This window comes from Onychostoma macrolepis, chromosome 16 (assembly GCF_012432095.1).
Source record: "Onychostoma macrolepis isolate SWU-2019 chromosome 16, ASM1243209v1, whole genome shotgun sequence".
In the NCBI taxonomy this organism is placed as follows: domain Eukaryota; kingdom Metazoa; phylum Chordata; class Actinopteri; order Cypriniformes; family Cyprinidae; genus Onychostoma; species Onychostoma macrolepis.
Genome location: NC_081170.1, coordinates 23,891,211 through 23,917,501, shown reverse-complemented (window position 1 = coordinate 23,917,501; position 26,291 = coordinate 23,891,211). Strand labels below are relative to the sequence as shown.

Here is a 26,291-nt window from a genome sequence, read left to right as displayed (position 1 = left end):
AATTAAAATATTTTAATATCATATTATAGTTTACTATTAGTTAGGTAGTACTATACTAGCATACATTGAGGTAAGAGGCACCTACACAGGAAAAAATTAACCCATCAGCCAGTAGAGGTCTTTAAAGTGGACCAGAAAAAGGGTCTTTATCTTTTTATTTACATTTTTGCTTTGCATCGATCACAAATATTAGCCACAATACTTGAAATTAGACAATGACAAAGAAGAATCTAGTACAAAATTAATTCTGGCACAAAGAAAGCATGAGAACTTGCATGTCCATGTCCTCACATGTTTCTACAAAAAGCTTTCAGGCACAGGCAACAGAGCACCACTCAGCATTCAGACAACATTCAGACTAACAGCCAATTAGACATGTGCACTAATAGCTTTTGTTTCTTCTGTTCATCAAGATATAATCAACTATTTTTTTTCAAGCTGCAGTCTTTGCATCCGAGCAACGGGCATTTCTTGTCAAATACCAATTTGAGATGTCTTACAAGCCGTAGTGACCATAGTGGCAGGCAGATCTCTTTTCGATAAACTTTCTTTATCCATTGTTTGTGGCATACATAACTTATTTTTTCCTTATATGGTCTTGAACAAACATGCGTGTTTCTCACAAGCATCCTCTCCCCTAGTTTACCCATCAGCCCTTTGGGGGATGCTCCCCCCCTCTCTTTGTACCAAAGCTCTCCCCCCGTGGTGCTCTTATTTCCTGACCTTGCCCTTTTTCTGTTGTCATCCTTTCTTGCCTCATTTTAGAGGCTTGGTTACCTCTATTCAACTAGCCACCAGATGGTATTCAAATTAGACCCCTTGCATGGAAGCAGAGTTTTTCCACGCTCTTAGTCTGGAGAGTAGGCGGGTTCACCCTGAAATAGTGACCCAGAGACCCCTGTGCTTCTCTATCCGCTGTCTGTAAAGGAATCCAGAGATGAGGACTCACTCCATGTATGCCGGGACAGTGCAGCCCAAAGAATTTAGTGTGTTTCTGGAAGACACGTATCGAATGTGCTGCCTGGTTTTCAAAGAAGTTATGTTGAAAGGGTAAGCACAAAACTGCTTACAACCTAATGTTAGTTTAATTGGGTTTTTTATCCCTGAATGATGATTACAGTGAAAAATGCGCTGGAGTTTTATGACAAGCACATTATTTTTACACTCTTCATATCTAAAAAGCAATATTTCGGTTTTTAAATCCTGCAAATCTTCCCCTAAATCAAGTTTGGGAGAACTTGATAGCTCCAGCACACTTAAACAATTTTAAAATACTATCTCCTATCCCTGTTTAATGTATTTTACGTAAGCAATTTGTAGGTTGATTTAAGAACTGGCTCTCTGCATTTTGTTTAAGTAAGTGACATTTTAAGGGTCAATCAGTGGCATGAGTTTGGAGCAGCATCCAAACTTATCTGTTTGTCCAAGCAATGGAAGATGTGGGAAAATCCTGTTTTAAATTTGATATTTTGTGTAATAACTGAAAAAAAAAAAAGACACATTCAAACAATAATTAAATACTAAATATACACACCTTTTTTAAAAAGCAAATGTTTTAGAAAGGTTGACTTTTTCACTTTTGTGTCACTGTTTGTCATTCAAAAGTGTTTTAAACAGCCTTTTATTTATGCTGTTGCTTTATTTGTGATTTATTCAGAGATGATCTTTTATTTGTTGTTTTTGGTTGCCACCATTAATGAAAAAAAAAAAGTGTTAAATACTGAGGTGGGTGATTGGAAAAGATGGCCTGCACTTGATGATTGCCTAGTTTTATCAATAAGTTGTTGTAGCTCTTCTGATTTTGAGCTGGATTACAACCATTAAAGGTCCACTTTCAGTTTAAGGAATTTGATGACATACCAATTGTCATTGCATCACACGATTTTCGTTCTTAGGGAATTTGGTAATGCAGTGGGATTGTAATGTTGACATCATGAAGCTGAAGTCTGTTTATGTACTGCCTTCCTCTGTGGTTCTGATTACCAAAGATGTTAATAATCTGGGTCCAAAGTCTCATGGGAACCATTGACTCAGCACCAGTGTTCCGACCACGATTGAGGGAAGTGTGTCTGAAACTGCTGGAAACTCTACCACAACACTGCTTTTCTTACATCAACGCTTCTTCGTGCAGCGCATTACACTGCTACAATCTGATGATTGTTGTGGATTCGCATTTCGCATACCGTTGCGCACTTCATGTGGTTTCTTTTCACCGTTGAACGCAGCTTCCTGTCTACACTGAAGCTTTTCTTCCAAAACACTCGCTCATTTTGACCGGATTTTGACTGGTTTTTGTGAGGGTCTCTTTCAGCGCAGCTCTGACAGATGACCTATTGAAATCACTATAGAACTGTCTGCCTGTTGCCAGGGCAACACTAGCTCGCTTCTGCTTTTTATGCGCTCACGTGACTGGCTGTTGACGTCATCGGGGGAGGGACGCTGCCAGAGTTTGGTCCACTCTTGACTGCATAGGGCTTCGTGGAATCTTGAGGACTTGTTGAATAGAATTAGTTAGTCTTAGTCTTGGTGGTCTCTGTTAGCTGCCAGCATCATCCTCATCGTTAGGTATAAATAGCCAGGTTATGGACTGTTGAAGGCAGTGGATAGCAGGGGAAAAATTGAAATAGAAAAAGAGGTAAGTCATACTCCTTATATTTCTTTTGTAGAAATGCCAATGTTTTTTGATTATTTCAGTATGTGATATCACAGAAGTGAGATTTTATTGGTTCGGCTGTGCAAGATGTCAGTGTGATTATTCGTGCACAGCTGTTGCATGCTCTCTCACTCCGTCACGCTAACAGCGCACTGGGAGTCTATGAATAGGAGAAAGGATGTAGTTAAGCGTTCCCTTTCTATCATTCACTCCCCTGTATACAGATTGTCTCCTCCAGTGTTTCCCTGCCCTTTCAGATCCTATCCATCTCTTGTTATCGGTTGGTTTGTAGGCTGAATGAATTGGAGTGAGATAGTCCAGTTATCGCTACACCACCAGCTCTGAATTTTGTCATTTGTCATAGTGGAAACAGCTACATTAGAGAGCCTCATGGGAAAGGTTGAGAGATGAGGGAGCTGGCATAATCTGTCCAAATTCTTCCTCTACTCTTCCCCAACTTTTCATTTTCACCTTCCCCCACACTTTCACTCCTCGCTTAACTCATGCATGTGGGTGAGTGAGTGCGTTAAGAATGCTCTCTCTGAGGAGACGCACTTGCACCGAATACCAGAATAGCCCCATCCCCCCTGTCGCATTGAACGTGGGTGGAGGGTGATCTATGGCAGGAAGAAAACATTTATTGCTAATTGCTGGAGCTTTTTTGAAGGCTCAGCGGTTGGCTTTATTCAAAAATAGTTGTGCTATCATTTCAAACCCAAGAAGAGCTTGTGTCAGAGAGCTTTCTAGCAGACTAAAGCAAAAGATACTTTTCACTTCAAATGGAAGGATCATCATATACATCATTAGCTGATTTTCCAGCAGCTAATTTAATGCATCAACCTACCTGAGGAGCAGACCCGTGCTCGGCTTGACTCCTGTTGTGAGACATATGGGTTATTAGATGTTATCGGATCCCTCTAGTGATGTGGCAGTATTTCCTATACACACACTCGTGCACACACGGCCTACTGGTAGTTCAGAAACACATGGCACCAAAGACAAACACACTCCTGCGTTGGAGGCCTGCTGGCTGTAGGGATGAGAGACACTGCTGGCAGCTTGTTCAGCACGGCCCACGTGTGTGGGAGATTATCCTCGCCGCAACAACTGCTATTGTGTGTTATCAGCCCTGTCTGTTATTACAGCGTCTGCGTGTGTGTGTGTGTACGTGTGCGTGCGGTGTGTAGGTGGTGCTTTTGTGTTGTGTGTATCTATTAAACGACTTAAATACACAGTGCCAAATTAACCTTTTTTTTTTTTCATTATCAAGCCTCTAAGTGCTGTTTTAATAGCATTTTCAAAGTCAGTATCATTCTGATAACACTTAATGCCATACTGCATGCATCTCAAACCTACGCTACTAGTGTTTACTAAAGCACTCTTTCATTTGAGATCACTAAGTAAAATCAATTTTCCCATTTTAGGCCCAGTGAAATAAGAGTTCACACAGAAATAAAAATTGTCATTTACTCACCCATCCTGTATCAGTTTAGTTCTTCTGTTGAACACAAAAGAAGATATTTTGAAGAATGCTGGTAACCAAACAGACGGTAGCCATTGACTGCCATTGTATGAAAAAAATAAATAAAATAAAATTGGAAGTCAATGGCTACCAGCAACTGTTTGTTTCCCAACATTATTAATAATATCATCTTTTGTGTTCAGCAGAAGAACGAAATTCATTCAGGTTTTAAGCAACCTGAGGTTAAGTAAATAATGGCAGAATTTTTATTTTTGGGTGGATGATTTTAAGGCCTATTCACACCAAGACTGATGTTTGGCATGAAAATTTGGACTCATATTTCGCATTGATCTGGATTCTTCTTCTGTTTACGGTTACTGCCAAAAAAAAATTTGTGAGTACTAGGGGTGGGAGAAAAAATCGATTCACCTAACTATCGTGACTCTTTTTAAAATAATTAAAAAATCGATTGGTTTACCTCAGAATCGGTTTTTATTTCATTTTATTTTTCCTAAGAGGTGGGGGGTGGAGTTAGCGCTTTGTAACTCCAACAGAGGGCGAAATGTATAGGTGTGTTAGACTTGGAGCTGAACTGCGCAGACGATCAGCGCATGACATCAAAGTACCGCGAAAGCGATTCGAAAGCATGCGGAGCCATCATTATATATAGATCAGTGGGAGCGGTCTGTTCTCTGTAGTTCTCGTGGAGCTTTGATGTCATACAATGATCGGTCTGCGTGCGCAGTGCCGCTGCATTAGATGACAACATATAAGTTTAAAGCCGGCATGAGAAAGCAAAACCATGACGGAGACAGAGGATCAAACCTCTTCCAGAATTCTTTCAGCACCTTCACGTGTTGAATCCCAAGTGTGGAAACACTTTGGATTTTACACACTGCCGGGTAAACATGACTAAAACGGTATGCAAAGTAACATAGCACCTTATTTTATTTCAGAAAGTATTTTTTCTGCTCATTTTGTTGAATATTTGACTATTAAATTGATGTGTTAGTTCAAGGTTTTGGTACTTTAAATATACACTGTGTATGTGTATGCTCCTGAAATAAAAGTTTAGAAAGATGTGATGCATTGTTTTTGTTAATATGACTCCTATACAGTCTCCTTTGAAAGTGAAAAGTGAAAGTGACGTGACATACGGCCAAGTGTGGTGACCCGTACTCAGAATTCGTGCTCTGCATTTAACTTAAATTACAAAATTTGAAAGCTGAGACTTTGGTTCATACCTAAAGTAACCTGCTCTGTCTTCATCTGTCGGTGTGTTGTCAGTTTCCTCTTTGCTCTGCGATGTTTGTTTGTTTGTTTGTTTGTTTGTTTGTTTGTTTTTTCACTGTGTGAAAACATGATGTGTGGCGTGAGAGCAGCATGGCTTGTTGGATATAGCAAAAGTAATGAAGGGAGGCAGGTCTTTGTGAAGGGTCAGTTTCACTTGCTACAAGAAGACAGGGCTGGACATATCGAGCAGCTCCGCCCCCTTTTTTAAATAGCCAATAGCATTTCATTGATAACACAGCTCGGCCAGAGCTGTTGGTTCATTTGAGCTCAGTAAAGCCCCATTTGACAGCTTATAATAGCCACAGTCTAATAGATTCCCCCTTTAGATTCCATATAAAACAATAGTGCAAAGTCGTGATCACAATCATGCTGAGGGTGTGTAGTTTGAAAAGTGTGTAACTGGTGTTGGTGAATGGCACCAGTGTTATCTCTTCCACACTTCAGTACGGTTTCTAATGCTGAATCTAACTGTTTCTCCTCCTTATCTCTTCCATATCACTTTTAAAATATAGCATTCTGTGTGGAATTCAAATACATAGGTCCTGTACGTTTTGTGGTCTGCGCCGACTCGCACATATGATCCGCTCCGTGTTATGTTTCTAGAGTGGAGCATTGTGGACCAGAGCAATTTTGTCATTGTTTTGGACTACACTAGTTTACAGATAACCTTAAGGCTAACATGTTTATACTAAAAGCCAAAAAACTTCCATTTTGATTTCATGGGGACTTTAAGTAGAAAAATATTTTATTTAATAACCTGACCTATTGCAAACTCAGCTGAAATGAAAAATTGACCTAAACCTAACCTAATCAGATCCTGTTCCTGTCAAGCTTGGGTTCGGTGGCAGATCTCTACTTGTTAAACACTAATTGTAGGGTTGAAAAACAAGCCATGTTGCCTGTGACAAGCTTTTTCGCAACCGCTCGCTGTTAGAGAATATCTACTGTTTCAACAATTGGTCATTTCTGCTACACATATGTCTTGAGTAATATTGTTCTTATGCAACTCTCATGCAGAAGATATTGGCAGAAGATAAGCTTATTTAAACTTACTGGGAAGTTCTGTTTTTAGTTTGGACTGTTCACAGGCTCCGTAAGAAACTGGTTACAAGCTCATTGTTCATTCTTAAAATGTGAAATGGAGGGGCAAGGCCTAAGGCAGCACTGGACTATTTAAAAATCATCCAGAATGTTACCAGTATAGAAGATCTGGCCACACAGTATAGCAGATTTCCTTCTGTAGTTTTTATACAGTAGTGGTGTGAATTTGTAACCTAAGAAAGTTCCACATATCTCTGTGCTATAGGTGTTACTTTTTTACACCAACAATAATACTATAGGCGTACTATTAGAAAGGTGATTTTTTTCAAACTTGATGTACTGCTGTGGTAGGCCAGTTTCAAATCGCATATTTGGCACACTGCCTTTGTCTTGTCCTCACTCAATTTAAAGTGCTCCCACACAGCTGAGGTCTTCTGCATTTTTGTCTTCTCTTCCAGATAAACTGAATCATGACATTCATGACGTTCACTCATGGACAATTCATATTCTAGCGCGAATGACAGTTTCGCATTGGAAGCCAGGGGTTCAAAAAAATGGACATTTAATAGAATGGACATATTTTACTGGCATTAAAATTGTGCATTGGTCTTTAGTATTGCCACAAGTTTGTTTACAATATCATTTTTGCAAGTTATTCTGGAGGTTCTAGAGTGAGTTTCTGCAAAAATTCACAAAACAGTAGGCCTACTAAATGGAGTCTTCTGCAATTACATGATCTTTAGGTCGTATATGTCATTGCTTGTCTTTGGGTGGACATGAACTTTGTTAGCATGTCTATTGTTTCCATTTCAATTCCTTTCAGTTGCTGAAAGTGGAGAAAAAACTACTGTCAAATAGCTTGGATTTGCTCTCAGTTTGAAACAAATAGGAGTCATTTTTTTGCCCTGTTTGTGTCCGGCTCATTCTCTGCAGGGCACCTCATGTCAGAAAATATCCTCCACCATGCTGAGAGCTGGACACAGCTGTTCTTGTTTTGTTACGCTCTTGAGTGTTGCACACAGCTTTTTTTCTCCCATACATTTTGTACATTTCCTGTAGAGATGCTTTAATTTGTAGAAATGTGTATAGCTTTAAGCCTATTGCTAGATCTTTTTAGTAGATCATCTTTCTTTTTTCCCTTAAACTAGAGAAAACTGAAATGATTAAATTATACCTTTTGTTAATGCCTTATTTCTGGTATTTTACATCAAATGCATTGCCATTGTTAAAAATACTGTTCTCAGAAAACTTGGAAACGGATACTGTTGCATTCCTCCTTAGTTTGCACTATTTATGATGTGTTAGTTGGAAGTGTTAATAGTCATTCTGTTTGTTTCCTTGGCTCTCCTCTCTCTGTGGGAAACTTTTTTTTCCTGCACTATTGTTTTTGTTGGCACGCCAACATGAAATGCCTGTTATTATATTAGTCATTCTTTAGGCCGGTTCCCTTTTCTTAATTGTGGTCTCAGTCTTATTTTTCTGAGCTCCAAAAAACCCCACAAATCTGACCTTGATCAATTATATAAATACTCATGGAAGGAAATGCAGCCAGGTTCCTAGTTTAGACTGATTGTGTGTAGTAATGGGTAATGAGGACAAGGCCTGCACTGATGAACAGCACTCTGAGTCCTGGTTCTTGTTACTGTGAAATAAAATCACTCATATTGTGATATAAGCTTTGGGTCATATCATCAATCTCTTCTTCAGCATAACTAGAAAACTTGACACATGATATTTCCAGGCCTTAAAAAAAAAAAAAAAACCTTGATATTTATACTATTTCCATGACCGTGGGGAGCTTGAGCTATGGAGAATAGGGATGTTCATATTGACCATTTAACAGTTAACCGAAAGTACGAATTTTAACCAATTAATACGATCAGTTAAACGGTTTAAAAGTGTTTTTTTTTTTTTTAACAAATATTTTTGTTTGCTGCATGGTAAAAGAAAAAATAATGCTATACAGTAGCCTATTTGTTTACTCACGAGCGCGTCAACACATGCAGCGTGCATTAGGGGTGACCGATTATCAGCCTGGCCGATATTAAGCATTTTTATGATTATCGGTATCGGTCATTTTCAAAATCGATTTGCCGATAAAAAATTATTTAATTTTGAAACGCGCTATTTGGCTCTGATGCAGCCTGTCAGAACTCACCACTCTGTGGGCTAGAGCAGTCTCCGCCCACCGCCCATCTGATTTGTTGGACGTCACGATGCCGACCAATCAACGTGGAAGGATTAAGGCACTCTCACACCGAAAGCGCTTGCTAACTGGAGCTGCTTGCTTCAGTGATCACGCGTCAGTTGTCTCTCAAAGGCAGTAGCAGACATTGCTGAAGTTACAATAAATCACAATCCACTACACTGAAGTGGCAAAACACCTCAATATTATATATTTATGGTTTCCGCGATGGGGAAAACGCGGACTGAATCGCAGAATCCAGTAATATAAATGGAATTTACTGTATAACGCAGGAGGTCAAAGTTTGGATTAATCAAAAGTAGGTCAGTACACTTAAATCGACTCGCGCTATGGACTAGTATCTGTAAATATTAAGCCGCAAAAAGACTATTTAAATATGAATCCTGCATATTCTGCGTGTCTCTGTATATGTGAAAAGCACAGACGCGCAGTTTCATTTACTACACATACTGAAGTGCGCGGCGCTCGCGGTGTTTTCAGCATCTGCCGTCTCACTAAATGAGGACATAAATACATAAACAACATCCCCAGAACTGAGAGTTACTTCATGAGCATTTGACCGTTTCATTTAAGTAAAACTATCGCCATATCATATACATGGGCTACAGAAACTTAAAAGGTCCTCGTGGCAACCTGTCAAAATAAATGTTTGGTTTAGCTACTGTTAGGCTACTACTACAACAATTATTACAACTTTTGATTAAAAGAATAATCACACAATACGCTATTTCTTCCATGTTTTAATTTTAGTAGTAAACCCCTTTGTTTGCCAAAAATAGTTTAAATCTCATTTGATTAAAAGATAAATTAAATGAATGTTTTATGCCTTCATTTGCACTGCACTGTAAATTAAAACTACTGGAAATTACTGTCACATAGGCCAAGATTAGGATGACAAAAATTGAGACATTTCAATTGGCTATTGAATCAAGTGTGCCTATAATAGGCTATTAGTGTTTTAGTTTCATTAAAATATTTGCGGTCTTCTTAACCACTTCTACAATGGAGCTATGAAGACAATAGAATTATTTACACTTATTATATACTTTGTGCTTTTTTTAATACATCATACAATTGATGTGCATTAGATGAATTGAATAGTCACCTCTTGTAGGTTATGATTTAGTCATCAGAAAAGAATTAATGAAGAATTATGAGAGGTTATGCTATTACACATACATGTCTAACATGTAAATTATTGAAGCCAAATACTAACATTTTCCCAAGCTGTTTAGCTGTAGTACAGTATTCATAGGCTTAATCATGAAGCATACAGTGGTCCCACTTTTAAGAAATGCAACCAACACTAGGGAAGGCAGTTTTTGTCAGAGCCCTTGTTATTCTTAATTTTGACATTAATTTTCATTTTTACACCAGAAATATATATCGGTTATCGGTCTACTTGGTCTGTAATAATTGGTATCAACCCTGAAAAACACACATCGGTCGACCCCTAGCGTGCATATTTCGCTGAGCAAGCACCTGCATCACCTTCGCTTAGTTAACTGATGTAGTATACGTAACACAATGGCAGGTGGAAATATTGGATATGGTTATCAGAGAGTGAATCCGTGAGTGAATGCATGTAAATTCTCAATGGATTATAGCCCTAGTGCACAATGGGCGGACCCCTATATCACTGGAAAGCGGTCACTCATCTTACTGTAGATCATAGCGATCTCACAATCTGAATTAAAAATAATCAAAGAATCTTTACACTGCACAATTAATCTCTTATTTGCATGATGTCTACACTTTCTTTGTTTTGATGAGAGAATTCGCAAATGTGTAGAACTCAGCAGAACTTCACAGAACACCGGGATTTTGGGTGGGGTGAGTGGATTGCGTTCATGCAATCAACAGATATGTCTGTGATTGGCTATATTGCGCAATGCTGCTGCAAACACACTGTGAATAGAAACATTTGACCAGTGGATAAAGTCCCAAACTGCAAATTGACTGGATTTTTGTGATGGTTTTTGTCGCTGGTCTAAAGGTCATTGTACGCTGAGTCCGAAATTTTTGTATGCGTTTTCATATTCGTTATCCTAAAAATTCGTCACGCACAGAAACCTTGCACACTGAGTCCGATACATATTAATTAATCCATTGCGAAAAAATTCTTTTGTGAAAAAATTCACAAAACAGTAGGCCTACTAAATGGAGTCTTCAAGCAGTGAGGATGATTTTGTTATCCTCTCGCTTCTTACAAAGAGAAAAAGAAAGGAAATATTGGGTCCATCCAATCCTGAGATATAGAGAGGAAGGTATTAAGGAGAATCACCCGGATTATCACGGGCGATTTCAAAGTTTAGAGCCACATATTAAAAAGACCACTAATGTCTGTGAACTCAGTGTGCAAGGCAAGACGAAGAGGATGAACTTAGCAATCGCCATTCTGGATTTTGGCATTCGCTTGTACGGTGGCTTTGAATTATCAAAACATCTTTCAAAAAAATCTTTCTGCGAAAACGCAGAAAATTGAACACAATCCAATTTATTTGTCAACGTGCGAAAATTTCGGACTCAGTGTGCAGTGGCCTTAACAGTTAGCAGGCAGCACTCCAGTTTATCCATACAGCATGTTGACATGTTCCTTTTATTTATATTATTTTATTCAGTTTTTCTCTGTTATCAGAAGCACTGCTGGTGCGTGATAGAATGTGTGAATCCAGGTTTTTCTGTTGCTCTGTATGCTGCTGTTTGCACATTAAAATAAAATATTTGTTTGTATTTTTAATGGATCACAGATGCTTGTCTATTCCATTTTATTAACGTTCGGATAACGAGCAGCAGTTGTCGGTCAGGAAAATTAACCGAAATGAGCATCCCTAATGGAGAACTAGCAAATTACTACCTCTCATAGCAGTAGGGCAAGGTGATAAATCGCTAACGATAATTATCACGATATTATTTTAAAAATACAAAACGATATGAAGAGTTTGACAAATGTTCGATAATGTTTATGTGGCAAAAGCGGAACGAAACGGCACTAACGGCGCCACACGGACCATTTATCCACTCGGATCAAAGTTTAAACGGCAGCGCAGCACAAGCTCACTAGAGCAGATGCATGATGAGTATGTCACGCAAGCACTAAACAGCACTGTGAGATCCAGTGTGAAGCACTTGAATTCAGTGAAGAACACAAATGACTGTGATTTTAAAGCCAGATGAAAGCGCTGACAAACAGGAAACACTGTGTGCAACGATACAGTCAGAAGGTTTTTCAGTCTACAAATCGCCATGAATTACCATGGATTTACTGTAGTAACACTAACTGCACCGTGGTATTGTGGCAGAAATGTGGGTATTTGTATTGAATTTTACTATATTAATTTAGACATGAATTAAATGTATTAAAGGAGTAATGGAACATAATTACAGTATTTTTTGTGATTAAGCTATAGCATGTGTGCATTTATACTAAATGTCTGTAGACTACTGTTTTTCAAACAGATACCTAATGGTATTGTGGTTCTATGTGTGGTTTTAACTGTTTTAACTATTTATCATGATTTAAATAGCTGGCAGCCATGTCACCCTGTAGCCCAAGACTGTTTGCCCACTGAAGCTAAGCAGGGTTGAGCCTGGTCAGTACCTGGAAGGGAGACCTCCTGGGAAAACTAGGTTGCTGTTGGAAGAGGTGTTAGTGAGGCCAGCAGGGGGTGCTCACCCTGTGGTCTGTGTAGATCCTAGCGCCCCAGTATAGTGATGGTGACGCTTTACTATAAAAAGCACCGTCCTTCGGATGAGACGTTAATCCGAGGTCCTGACTCTCTGTGGTCATTAAAAATCCCAGGATGTCTTTTGAAAAGCGTAGAGGTGTGACCTCGGCATCCTGGCCAAATTTGCCCATTGGCCTCTGGCCATCATGGCCTCCTAACAATCCCCATATCTGCTGATTGGCTTCATCACTGTCTCCTCTCCACCAATAAGCTGGTGTGTGGTGGGCGTTCTGGCGCACAATGGCTGCCGTCGCATCATCCAGGTGGATGCTGCACACTGGTGGTGAATGAGGAGACCCCCCACACACACAATGTAAAGCGCTTTGAGTGCCTAGAAAAGCGCTATATAAATGTGAGGAATTATTATTATTATTATTATTATTATTATTAAATGTGTGCTACTATGGAAGACCAATGATTAATACAAAAATAAAAATAAATTCAGGATAATTCAATTTCACCATATAAACATGAGGTTGTTACAATTCTTACAGATGTTACTGATTTTCATAATGACCAAAATTTTGCATCTGCATCTTAACTCAGGCTACTACTATCAAATGTGCATTTCTAAGACAAAAAAGTAATATTATTAATGTTATCAGGCAACACAAACATGTTTCTTGATTTGAAACAATATTACTCATTAGAACATGCAGAAATTAAGAAATTACATTTTTCTGTTAAGATTTTTATTTTTATTAATTAACAAAAATTAACAGTCTGGTTTCTACAACTTTCACTTTGGAGAAAAAATCTGGCTTAAACCTGAAATAAATATTTGACATTTATTGTGGTGATTATCGATATCGACTGAAAAAATTGTGAGAATTTTTGGGCCACATCGCCCAGCCCTACATAGCAGACAATACTAATTTTTTCAAATGTCTTTATTGTTGATATGGACAGAACAGTGTTGTCTGATTTGTGTGACCAAAAGGAATCTGCAAGACTTCAAAGTTTAAAGAGGAAACAATTCCCTCCTGAAAGGAAACAATTTCTTGCTTCACAGTATATCCTGACCTAATCTGGCATGAGTTCAAAGTTGTCCTGAGTCTCATTTATTCAGTTTTTCCTCCTGAATTGCCTGGGTGATGTGACAATGATGATCTGTTGTGATGACAACCTTACTGATGTAGTCACCTTTACTCTTCTTGCCTTTCAAATCATTCATTGTGCTCACATTTACCCTCCATCACTGCACAGTCACTAGAGGAACTAGTACAGCAATTTCAATTGCTTGTACACGGTTCATTTCACATGGTTCATTTTTGTGCAGTACTATGTCTCATAGTTTTCACATACTCAGATGAGCTGTTTCTTTAATGAACAGTGGATAATGAAAATTGATAACTGGTATATCGCCCACCCCTATGCTGACGTATTTATTTGGTTTTTACATAAAGTCCACATCCACTTATCAAGGGCAACTGGAAAAGTCATGGATTCACTGGCCCAAACGGTGCAGAAAAAAAACAAATATTTTGAAATTACAAAATGACGAGAGGCTGAAAGTAGGACTGGGCGGTCTATCGAGTTTATACGATATATTGATATATATATTTTTATAAGCGATATGGTATGAAGCAATACCGTTAATATCGATATACGGTTTGATATGAGCGCATCTGAAAAAATATCTAGGGAGGACACAGACTGAACTGGTGTGGAGAAGGTGCTTAATACAATTTGTTCTAAACATGTGACAAGCTTTATATGAAGGGCTTTAAAAAACTCGTAAGATATAGCAGTCTATATAGTTTATAGTTTCAGTTTAAAGATGCTCTGACAGAAAGGCTGCGTGTGCCGCTGACAGAGACGCGCTGTTTAATGTGTTTGAGATGTGCTGTTTTCATTTGAAAATTACATTTCACATGTATATTCTCCAACAGTAAATATTAGAAAGTATGTGAGCTTTTGCTTTGCGATTCTCCGCTAAGCTTCACATTTAGAACGAGCACCGCTGCGCAATATACAATATACACTAAAATATACATTTTGCTGAAATATTTGTAGCTGGACAATAAATGTGACACAAAATTATACCGGTTTCACGGTATATGACGGTATTTATTTTTTTCATGCATGACCGGGTGTTAACCACATTTTCTACTGATTGAGAGAGGAAAAACTGCAGTAGATTGACTTAGATTGCCCTATTTTACTGTCATGATGAGCGAATATTGAAAAAATATTGGAAAAAATTCCACACTAAATAGTGACTAAACACGACTCACTCTCATTTATAATCGCGACATCGTCTGATAAAATCAACGTTACACTAAATAGCGGCTATGCGGTGGTTTTGGCTACATTACTTTTTTGTCTCATGCAGCGCACTGCCTGCGTCTGAGTAACAAACTAAAAAAAAAACAAACAAAAAAGTGCATAATATTAACAGACGAACTATGCTCATATTTATAATTCCAATGAGTCAGTTAGCGGCAGGTGCTTGGAAACGCCGTTTTGTACTCATTTTACTGATGAGTCTGCTTCGGTACGGCCAGCTGAATGCACTGCTTCTCAGCCGCTCGCTGCACAGAACAGACGCCGAGAGAGGCGACACTGCACCGGGAGAATCAGACCTCGCGCACGCGGGGCAGCACTGGCGACATCTTCCAACTGAACCATAGCTAAGGTTTATCCAAAAAAGTCGCTACGTTTGTCAGTTTGTATATTCTATGGAAAAAAGCCACTAAAATGGTCTGAAAGTTGCTAAATATAGCGCTAAAGTCGCGCTAGTGTGTGTGAGATGCGGGAGCTGATGGCAGGGGGCGGTGGATATTGTGGATGAGTTCTTTCTGTATCATCTACTAGTTCTACAGCTTCAGAACTTTCACGCTTAGTAACACATACAGCTGTGTTCTTGCCACAATGCAATAGTGAAAAGAGACCCCTCTCAAAAAGTGTGTCTCGTTCTGAACGTTATTTAAATGACACCGGTATTGCGTTATTTTAAAAATTCATATCATTAGAAAAATAAACACCGGTATTCGGTATGAACCGGTATACCGCCCAGCACTAATTTTAACCTTTTTTGTATATAATATATGCCTACAAGGTTACATTCACTTTATTTGTTTAATCCAAATACAAAATACCGAGATATATACCGTATACCGCAAATCAGCCAAAAAATACAGAGATATTAATTGTTGTTCATATCGCCCAGCCCTAGCTGAAAGCAGCAAACAAGGTGGACGTCAAAGATCAGTCTTTCAGACAGTGTTCAGATTGCGCTGAGGGGACCTATTATGCCCCTTTTTACAAGATGTAAAATAAGTCTATGATGTCCCCAGAGCGTATATATGAAATTTTAGAACGCAGAAATTTTTATAGCTTGTTAAAATTGCCACTTTTAGGTATGAGCCCAAACACGCTGATTTTGAGTATGTTGCTTTAAATGCAAATGAGCTGTTCCTCCCGGAGAAGAGGGCGGAGCTTCAAGAGCTCAAGCTCGGGCATTAGCAGTGCTATAGGGCTGTAAGATTCTGAAATTTTTGGAATCAAGTCCGATTCCTGGTTCTGGAATAGATGGCATAAAAAAAAATGACGATAAATTTCTATAGCTATGATTGATTTTTAATAGTAATTTTGTCTGCTTTGCCTGTGAAATTAGTCATAGCTCACTGCTCAGCAGGGACATGCATTTATCGCATGAATTGAAAAAGACATTGAGTGTCTAAAATAAATGTGCACAGTTCAGCTGAATGAGTTTACTTTGACTGTAACAAAGTACAGTCTGCTTTGGACAAAATTAACAAATTGTACATTGAAACAAAATAACCAGAACATTAACAATAACACTGATAGAACTCGTGGTTTATCTGTCAATCAGATGCGCTCTTGGCCACTGATCCATGCTCGTGTCGTTTTCTTTTAGAATTATCATTGGCTGATAGAAATAAAAAATAGTATTTTAGATGGAAATAAGATCCTCAATCAGGTCATGATCTATTCTGTCGTGCAGCGTTCAAAATTGTGGACAACATAAGCCAGTTCCACCGTAAAATAACCCCTGAATCATTTTTATTTAATTTTTTTTAACTGGTTCATTAAAACTATCCGAAATAACATTTTCATGGAAACAAATCAGACTTCTAATCACTTTTAGCGAGCATGAGGCGACGGGTAATAAATGAAATGGATCTTTTATATATAAAAAATAATCTTTTATCTCACAACTAATTACGGCTTTTATCGAGCATGAGGGAGGCGAATGGTGCTTCTCAAACAGAAGGCTGCATCCTCAAATTCTGATGATCTCCGTACCGACTCGTTTTCTTTCAGTTTATTTTCGTGAATTTAAATATGTGCAGCCTTCGTAGGATGTAGCTTTCCATTTGAGAAACACCCATAGATAAGCTTTGTTGAACTGAAAAAAGCTCTGAAGTCGATTCCTCTTGATGGGATCGATTCCAACCTTTGGAATTGACTCTCTATTCCCAACGCCTCGGAATCGAGGAATCGATTCTTTTTGGAATCGATTCCCAGCTCTACAGTGCTAGCCTTTGCAAATAAACATTCCACTATTAGTACAAGCCTGTTATCTAGAAAACAAACTCTGTTTCAAAGTCAGTCATCTGATTATACCGTGCATAATAAATTTGTGTTTATGAATTACACAGACGGGGAGCACGGCGGGATAAAAATAGCAACATAGCTGTACTCATGCTATCACAAACTTTATAAGTCCCACTTCTGATTATGAGCTCGACGACTTCAAGTGATCGACTCACATTGCTTTCATATACAACTTTTAACTACCACATTCCTATTCACGATCATTCTGATGGCACTTGAAGGCAGCATCAGTGAAAACAGGCAGAGACAATGATAGCTTTAGCAGTTAGCCTTACAGAGTGCCTAGAAGCTCTTTCAGAAAGTTAATTTGGAAAACAAACACGTAATACTTTGTCTGGAGCTGACGTTTGCGCACGAAGCGTTGGTATTGATTCCTAAACATTTAGGGGACGTTACTGATTTTTTCCGGGATATTTCCTTCGAAAATGAAATTTAACCACAGTGTCCTTGGCTCAGATGAGGGGAGATTATGGCGACTCCTGTGTTCATTAGTGCATCCCAAAACACAAAACTTGTAAATAGAGATGCACCGATGTATCGGCCAACAATCGGTTTCGGCCGATAAAAGCAATTTATTTCACTGTATCGCCTGTATCGTGATATTATACTTTATAAAAAAAGTGAGTTGGTGGATTTTTAACATTTATAGGCTGGTTGTTTTCACACACTGCAGCCATACAACTGTTCAAACACCTTATAAAAGTTATTTTTGTCCCCTTTAATCAGATCATTTTCTCTGTCATTAGCAAATTACCACCCAGATCGAGTGCCTTATTTTTTTGAAGCTCTGATTTCATGCTGAAGATAGGATGTTGTTTCCCCCAGTGTTCTACATTGCTTATTATATTATATTATATTATATTTTTATATTTATTTTGAATGAGTTTTGGTTTAAATTTCTATTTAGCTTTACCTCATTTGTTTTAATAATTTTAGTATTCAGTTTGAACATTTAGAAAATGTTCTAATTTTGTTTTTCTAGATTCTTTTATATAGTTATTCGATAGATGCTATTTACACTAAGTGCAAATAGCAATGGATTCTATTTACACTGTGAAAATACCGGTATTTTTAGTGATATGCTATTTACACTAAGTGCAAATAGCAGTAGATTCTGTTTTAAAAAAATAGTATTTTCTTTGCAATAGTAGTAATAATAGATGCTATTTATATTACTTAGTGCAAATAGTGGTAGATATCTTCAATACTAGTATTGTAGTACATAACACTATGCAGTAGTAACGCATTGAGTGTAAATTGTTATAATTATGCCATATAATTAAGTTATAATTATGAAAATTATTAAATGGATGCTGCTAATTGGTGCAATAAAGCCCTCCCCCCCACACCTAACCTTAACTGATAAACACCCGTGAGGCACGTTATTTTCCACTTTTTGATTATTTCCTTCATTTTTGTTGAAAATAAATGGCCTTGCTGATGTGAAAAGGGAGAAGAATGAGTTCGACAAATGGCGGATTTAAACTCAGGTTGATCATGTCAAAGAGGAAATGATATGCGGTTTACTCCCTATGCTACTGCTGCTGTTGTTCATCTAATATATGTTTATTTGATTTAAGCTGCATTTAAATGAGTGAAAACTATTTTAAATCATTTAGGTTTTAGTTAACAATAAAAACACTGCTGCCCTGCTTTTTGCCTTGGCTAATTATCCTTTCTAGATCCTAACAAATTCTTGTCAGCTAAGATCCAGCAAAGATGTGTTTGTGCACTGCTGGGGAAGTGGTAGATTGAGGTGTGACTAAGGCTAAGCAACGTGCTGCCTGAATTGTCTTTTCCCAAACATTTTACTGGCTAATGATTTAAAGATTACGCTTGCTTGCGCTGGATCACAAACAAAGCGAACTATTGGTAACGGTCAGAAATTCAATCGTTTCCCTGTGCAACGGTATCACTGTACAATTAGCCTCTTCTCTCCAAATGGATGAAATCCAGATATTTAAGGAAATCCGTCTAGAGCAGTAGTGTTCCGTCTAGAGATGCAAACATCTGTAGTCTCATTGATTTATTGTTTTCTCTCTGCTAACCAATGCTGCATGGAGTGTCTGTTTCCATAGCAACATGGCAAGAGGTCACAGAGATTCATTATTGTACATGAAGACAGCATTGCTGCTAACTGCGTTGTAATTAAGCCCCAGTCTGTCCTCTGTGTTTAAATTGATGTTCAGTTTAATCAGGAGGGTTAATGCTGGATACTTAATACATGCCTGTCAGCCATGACACCTCTTAGCTGAGAACTATTTCTCAGCGCATGACATAAAAAGAATGTTGTGAATGTAGTTCAGAGCTAATGCAGTGTGACCTCAGCATTTGCTTTCCTTGTCAATTTGCAGTTGAAGATAGATTAAACACGTACGACACGATGAATATTCAGTTGAAGAGATATAATCGACCGTTTCAGTCTTGTCACATGAGAGAGTTCAGAACACAGAGTCCAAACAACAAGCCCTTGAGTTGTTGTTCTGTGTTTACCGCTAATGGCCTCTATCATTAGACTGAATGGCCAGGTTCCTGGGCAGACACACAGTGATTCAATAGGGAATTTGGTTCTTGTCTGCTGTTATATGTAGTTAAAGAACAAATTGGTTATTCTGATTCTATCCTCATTTGATTCCAGTCTTTCCATTTACTTTTAATCTTGTTCTGTGTTCAATGTTTAAACATTAAAATATTTGTAAAAGTACAAATATTATATGTCAAATGAAGAAGGTGTGTCTGGGATTTGCCTGAAGGGGTTAATGATGTATTTTACAAAGCATGCTTTGTTCCCGGATGTAAATGTCAGTACCTGGAATTTATTTCTGGTTCTAGAAGTTACTCAGTACTGTGAAATTCATTATTATAATATTATTTATATATATATTTGATATATATAGAACAATATAATTCTGCCATTTGTCATCTCTACAGTGTACACTACAGTGCAAATGTTTGGGGTCAGTGTGTTTTTTTTTTTTTTTTTTTTTTTGAAAGCCTCATGTTAAAATTTTTAATTACTGTTTTCTGTTTTTAAAGTTTTAAAATGTAATTTATTCCTGTGACATTACTCTAGTCTTCAGTGTCACGTGATCCTTCAGAAATAATTCTAAAATGCTGATTTGGTGCTCAAAAAACATTTTATATCACAGTTGAAAATTGTTATGCTGTAGAATAACCATTGAATCATGGAAACTGATACATTGTTGTTTGTTTTTGTAAAAGTCTTTACTGTCACTTGAGTGCAAAAATAAACTACTTGAAATGTCATTGTTACCAATATGCTGGTGTGCAACAAAGTCAATAAAATAGCATAGGATTTGTCAAAGCCACGTCACAAGCAGACATGCAAATACTTATGATGTATGTAGTGCTCCCATGTTTTATTCTCCCTCTTTCCTCAGTATTTTCCTTTCACTAACTCTTTTGTCTAATAATTAACAAAGGAAACAGCAAAAATGTTTATACCATATACAGCGTGTCTGTACAACAATCTTACTGTTTTACAGATTTATATTTTTTTAATTCACATTTTGTGTAAAGCAGAGTTCATTTAATGTAAATTGTTACTGTCATAGTGTGTAATCCAAATATGGCATTATATCCCATATATATTCATAGGTATGATTTATGTTCTGAAAAGTTTGTCAAATACCAAAAAAAAAAAATGTTTGTCCAGCATGAGTAGAATCAGTAGACATCACTGATGAATGATTCAGAATATTTCCAATTGTTGACAAAACAGCTGCTAGATATACTAGTAATAGTGTAATAATACCTGTAAATGAAGGAATTTATTAAGTGTAATCATACCAGGCACTGGATTTGGGAAAAATTATGTCAGGTTTCTTTCACACAGATTTCAGGGGGATTTTGATCATACAGAGATTTCCTGTATTCTGTTCTTTAATTCAATGGTGGGTGGGGGTATGTTTTTAGTGTGTATTTCAGTTTTTATGAAAGCGCTACAGCAAAACTTTTTCCCCCCTACATGAAACCAGTTAAGACAGGATGTAGTGTACTTGTGCAGGTCATTCAGAAAAGCATTGTCAGATTTTTAAGTGTCCTTATGTTTGAAGAGCTATAATCCAGTTCTAATCAAACAGTGAGTACTATCTATGATTCATTCGGCTCATTTAAAACTATTTACATTTTATGCTGTGACTCTTGTATACAATACATTCACATGGCTGGGTGGTGTATGTATGTGTCTGAGTGTTTGCCTATAATTTTAATAAGACAGTTGTCTGATTAGTTCAAAGATCCATGACCCAACTGAGAAACGGGAGTCACTTCCTGCATATAGACACATCAGATGTCACGTACCAGCTGATCCTCTCCAGACCTTCCGGCCTGAATGAAGGCTCTGCAGCTGGAGACTGAATGACCTAACACATGGACTCGTTTTTCATTTTTGTTTTGCCATTTTTTATTGATTGCTAGACATTAATGTCTAGATATGTTTTGTACTCTTTAGATTTAGCAAAGTTTTTGTTGGTTTTGTTTTGACATGTTTTTATTCATATTCTGCCTCATTTTTCTTATACAAAATCCCGAAATGTCTAGTTAACTGTTGCACCTTTATTTTTAAAAGAAAATCCTCAAGTCTTTTGAGAGATGGAGGTGGACGGCTTATATAAATTATCTTATGTAATATTATAATTTGTCCTCAAACTTCTTCTAAAGGCTCAATGTTTAGATCCGGTCATTAGGGAGACTGAAAAGTGTCCTGGTGTTGATGATTGTTTTATCTTAACAGTATATAGGGATATTATTCTTGTCTTGTAAAATTGCCTCATATTCCTATGACTATATGTAGTATGCCTTCTGGAATCGCTGTGCATCTATAGATGATAATAATGCAGCTGTTATCCAAAATGAATTATTGAGAAATTTGTGTATGGCTTTATAGTTTAGTTCTGTTTATGCTCTGAATTGCTGCTCAGATTTTGTCATTTGTACTTCTAATGAGGACATCGGAGGCAAAACAGTTGCACTGTCCAAACACATTTCCCTGAATTGGAACATTTAAAGCCAGTGGTTTACATGCCTTGATACCATAAATATTTTTGTGACTTGCTTGACTGGGTACTGTGGGAAATCATACTCATGTCCCATTCACGCATACAGTGATTTTACCGCTGCCGGTCACTGAGTCACTGTATTATTGGTCGCTGCGGGTGTTCCTGATGCTGAATGCCCTCATGTTACTGTGGGCAATTGGCCATAGCTTATTAAAAATCCCAAATTACCAGAAATAGCATTTATTTTATTGTTAGTTAAATTCTGATTTAATTCAGTGCATGAATCAGTCTCACTTAGTATGCTTACAAATTGTAAAATATCACTACATGTGGGCAGAAATGAACCATATAGAACAGTGAAGTCTCTAGTAACATTTCTCTTTTGTGTTGCCTGTGTAACACTACAGTATCTGTCATTATCAGTAGCCGCTGCATTGCATTGCTACTCATTGACATAGTTAAAGTTAAACTTCTCAACTTGCATGACTGGACACGCTTGACACTGTCAAAAATCTCATTACTGTAAATCACCAGGTCTCATTGAAAATGACATCATGGTGTCACTGCAGTATATGGCTTTATTTCATCTGTCACTTTATTTGTTTTCCCAGCTAAGGTCTAGGATTTTTCCATTTCAGAGCTGGTTGTTTGGCACAGTCTGTTCTCTGATTAGCTACATCTTTCCCTCTTATGAAGATGAATTTGATTGACCGGGGAAGTCTTTGTTTGGAATACAATTGCTCTGCTTGCAGATTTATGTAACTCTAGTTGAACAAACACATGGATACATATAGCTCAAAAATCTTCAGTCTTTATAGATATAGCTTATGGTATTGTATGAACAAAATTCAAAGTTGGATGACAGCACTTACATAATAAGGCTAAATAAAGCTGTTATTGCATTTTTAACTGAGCCACAAATTATAGTAAACTGGATGGACATTTTACATAAAAGATCATGGCAGCATAAGGGACCCCAATTATGACTTGAATCTACCGAACTTTCCATACATACTCATTTTCTCTCTTTCCCTTCTTTTGCCAGCGCTGTCTCGTGAAACGAAACCATGGGGAAGCAGAACAGCAAGCTCCGCCCTGAGGTGATGCAGGACCTGCTGGAAAGCACAGACTTTACGGAGCATGAAATCCAGGAATGGTACAAGGGCTTTCTGCGGGACTGTCCCAGTGGCAACCTCTCCATGGAGGAGTTTAAGAAAATCTACGGAAACTTCTTTCCTTACGGAGATGCCTCAAAGTTTGCCGAGCACGTGTTCCGTACATTTGACGCAAATGGCGATGGCACAATAGACTTTCGGGAGTTCATAATTGCATTGAGCGTCACGTCACGAGGGAAGCTGGAACAGAAGCTCAAGTGGGCGTTTAGCATGTATGATTTGGATGGAAATGGATACATCAGCAAAGCAGAGATGCTGGAGATTGTGCAGGTATGTCAGGCTTACTAAAGCTTTTATGAATTAATCTAATATTGGAACTCTTTGAATCCTTTTCTAATCATCATAATGACTGCTGAGGTCTGAAATAGAATCAGATATCACTTCAGGAGACACAAAGAGAACCCAACCCAGGATTGCTACCCAATTTTCACATCGCATATGTTGTTATTTCTCACTTGCGTTAACAGCAAGGATAGCCGTGGTGTTAGACTGTCAGGAAGCTCCATACTGTAAAGAGAGCCCAAGTCTTATTTCTGTCTCTGATAAACAGGCTCTCATCAAAGTGCGCTCCTTCACATGGTTTTTATGTTTGCTGTCATTGCAATTGGCCTGATTTATCTTTGCAGCTTTACTGAGAAGAGTAATTTTAGCAACAGGTGATTTCTCAGATCTTGAGGCCCTTTCGAAACAAACCAAAAAGTTTGAAGACTTGTAGCTTATATATTTCATTTGTACTTTAAAAGTTTAGGTGTAATATAGAATAAAGGAAAATACTATATCCACAAATGATATTTAAAATAACATTGGTTTAGTTGATGCATTTCATATAACCAAGTATAAAAATGTAATTTAGTTGTGTTTTGACGGCCATCACCTCTCATGGCTTGATTGTTTTATTTTGATGGATGGTTTACCTCCATCCCTGGCAGGCCAAGGTAAATCTAATGATGTACTGAATGATGCACCTCTTTTAATGATGTTTTGCCAGATAGTGTATTAAAGAGGTGCGCACTGGCTGCAGGTCTGTAATGGAGCCCATCTGTAAAGAGAAGAGTCAGTAACTGTCCACAGGAGAGCTGCACTTTACAACATACACCTCCTCATATATTAATGTTATGGGAAATAAAAGTGTATATTCAAACCAAATATATATAAGGGAATATATTCACCTCTCTTCCTGCTCATCAGTTGTTTATTCCAGAAAGGATTGTTGACGTGAGTGTGTGTGTGTATATAATATATAATTTTTATTATTATAATTTTTATTTTTTTTTATCTATTGTGGTTCTGCCCTGAGTGATGATGGTAACCTTTTGGAGTAGGGATGTATTATTTACATATTTTTAAAATGAAAATTTTGCATCCAAAAACTGATTGTTCAACAGGTCGATGGTTGAACCGGGCCAGTACTTCTGCTTTTTGCTTGTTTGCTTGAAGTAGCATTTTCATTGTCTGCACCACAAAAGAATAATTAGTTTTGCTTAATCATAATTATATTTATAATAAATAATAATGATTATAATATATTATTAAATTATAATATATATATATATTTTTTTTCTTCACTTTTCACATAAAATTCAAAATAAAACTATGATTTAACACAAAAAAATCATAAGCACTTTTGCTGAAATTTTTGTTTTGTTTTGGGGGGGGGTTTGACGCATCAGACTGTCTAAGACAAGTAATGCAAACTCAACAAAACCATCTGTTAGCTAGCCAGATAGTGTGATCAGCAAGACAGTGTAGATTGCATTGCCAATTTGGATTTTGCACTGCATAAAAATGGTTGTACAAAATCAATGAATGGAGGATTTTTAGTGGCTAATGGCACTTTAGCGGCAAAGCTGCTTTGTAGCAGGATTTATTTAGAAAAGTACTATACAAACAAATTGTAATAAAAATGTAAGTGTTTTTGCATTTATGCACACAAATAATGCAGTATCTAGGCCTGTTGCCTTCTTAAAGATCATCATATTGGAAATATTTCTACATGATCTTTATGCATATCACTCTGCTATCAGCCTTGTGCTGGGATTCTGCCTCATCTCCGAGTAATCAATGCTGTCACAGGTCTGTGCAGTGTGGATTGAAACCGAGGCATTAATAGGAGGGGAGAGTAACTTAATTCTGTTAAGGCTGTAGCAGCTATACTGTATATGAGATCCCTGTATGTTTTAATGAAGGGAATCTCTTGTGTATCGTCTTCCTCAGGCGATTTACAAGATGGTGTCATCAGTGATGAAGATGCCAGAGGATGAGTCCACACCTGAGAAGAGAACAGAAAAGATCTTCAGACAAATGGATACCAACCGGGATGGTAAACACTTTTCTCCCTATATCTTTAGCAGTTGTATATGAACAAGTGGTCTTTTAGGGCTGAAATCTTTGACTGAAACATTGAAGTTTAATTAGCGCTGATTTGACTGTCAGCTTACTGAAATATATCATGTCTCATGTAATTAATCATTGTTTCAATCACCAAAAGATAGTCAGTATTAAAATCAGTATTAAATTTTACTCTTAAATATTAAATTGTAATACGTTTTTACATTTAAATGTATAGCAAAAGTGTTTTCTGACTGTGTGCATTCTTGTGTAAAGTCTATGCTTGTTTGTGCACTCTAGTACAACCTATTTAAATGCATCATGCCATTATAAAAAGGTCTCAGATTATTGAATAATTTGAAGAGCCCCATTAGCGGTTAAACAAGGCTTGGTACTGTCTACTTCAGCGCTGAGGGGTGTGCATGAAATTGCTAATCAAAAACCGCACAAATGGGAGTATACAGAAAAGAGAGTGGAAAGAGCGGTCTGATTCTATGGTCAGATGAACTTTTGCATTTCCTGTTCTCTCGTGACTAGAGTCACAAGGGACGGAGGCTGTGTGCATGTTTGTGTATTTGTGGGATCAGATGCAGCATAAGTGTGTTCTCAGACAGATAGCCTACTTTATTGAGCACAGTGAGGAAATTGAGGAACTAAAAACTAAAACTTAAAATATGCAGTCTAAGCATGGACTAAAGTGAATGCTAATATTATCTATGACTGAGAGGACCCGTTCTTGTGCCATTGCATCAATCCTCACTTGGGAAACTGTTTCTGTACACCAAACCAAATATCAAACA

The 26,291-nt window shown here is 37.6% G+C and overlaps 1 protein-coding gene across 3 annotated transcripts in view; it reads left to right on the top strand.

The window, feature by feature from the left end:
* Positions 1 to 26,291, top strand: part of ncalda (neurocalcin delta a) — a 63,819-nt gene that overhangs the window by 34,443 nt on the left and 3,085 nt on the right. For 2 of the 3 annotated variants that reach the window (XM_058746116.1, XM_058746115.1), the window contains 2 exons: positions 23,034 to 23,433; positions 25,378 to 25,483. In XM_058746116.1, coding sequence (XP_058602099.1) covers positions 23,056 to 23,433; positions 25,378 to 25,483 — 484 coding nt within the window. In that variant the 5' untranslated portion in view covers positions 23,034 to 23,055. Of the gene's footprint in view, positions 1 to 2,416; positions 2,636 to 23,033; positions 23,434 to 25,377; positions 25,484 to 26,291 lie in introns of those variants that run through there. The other variant, XM_058746117.1, reaches the window with a different exon arrangement.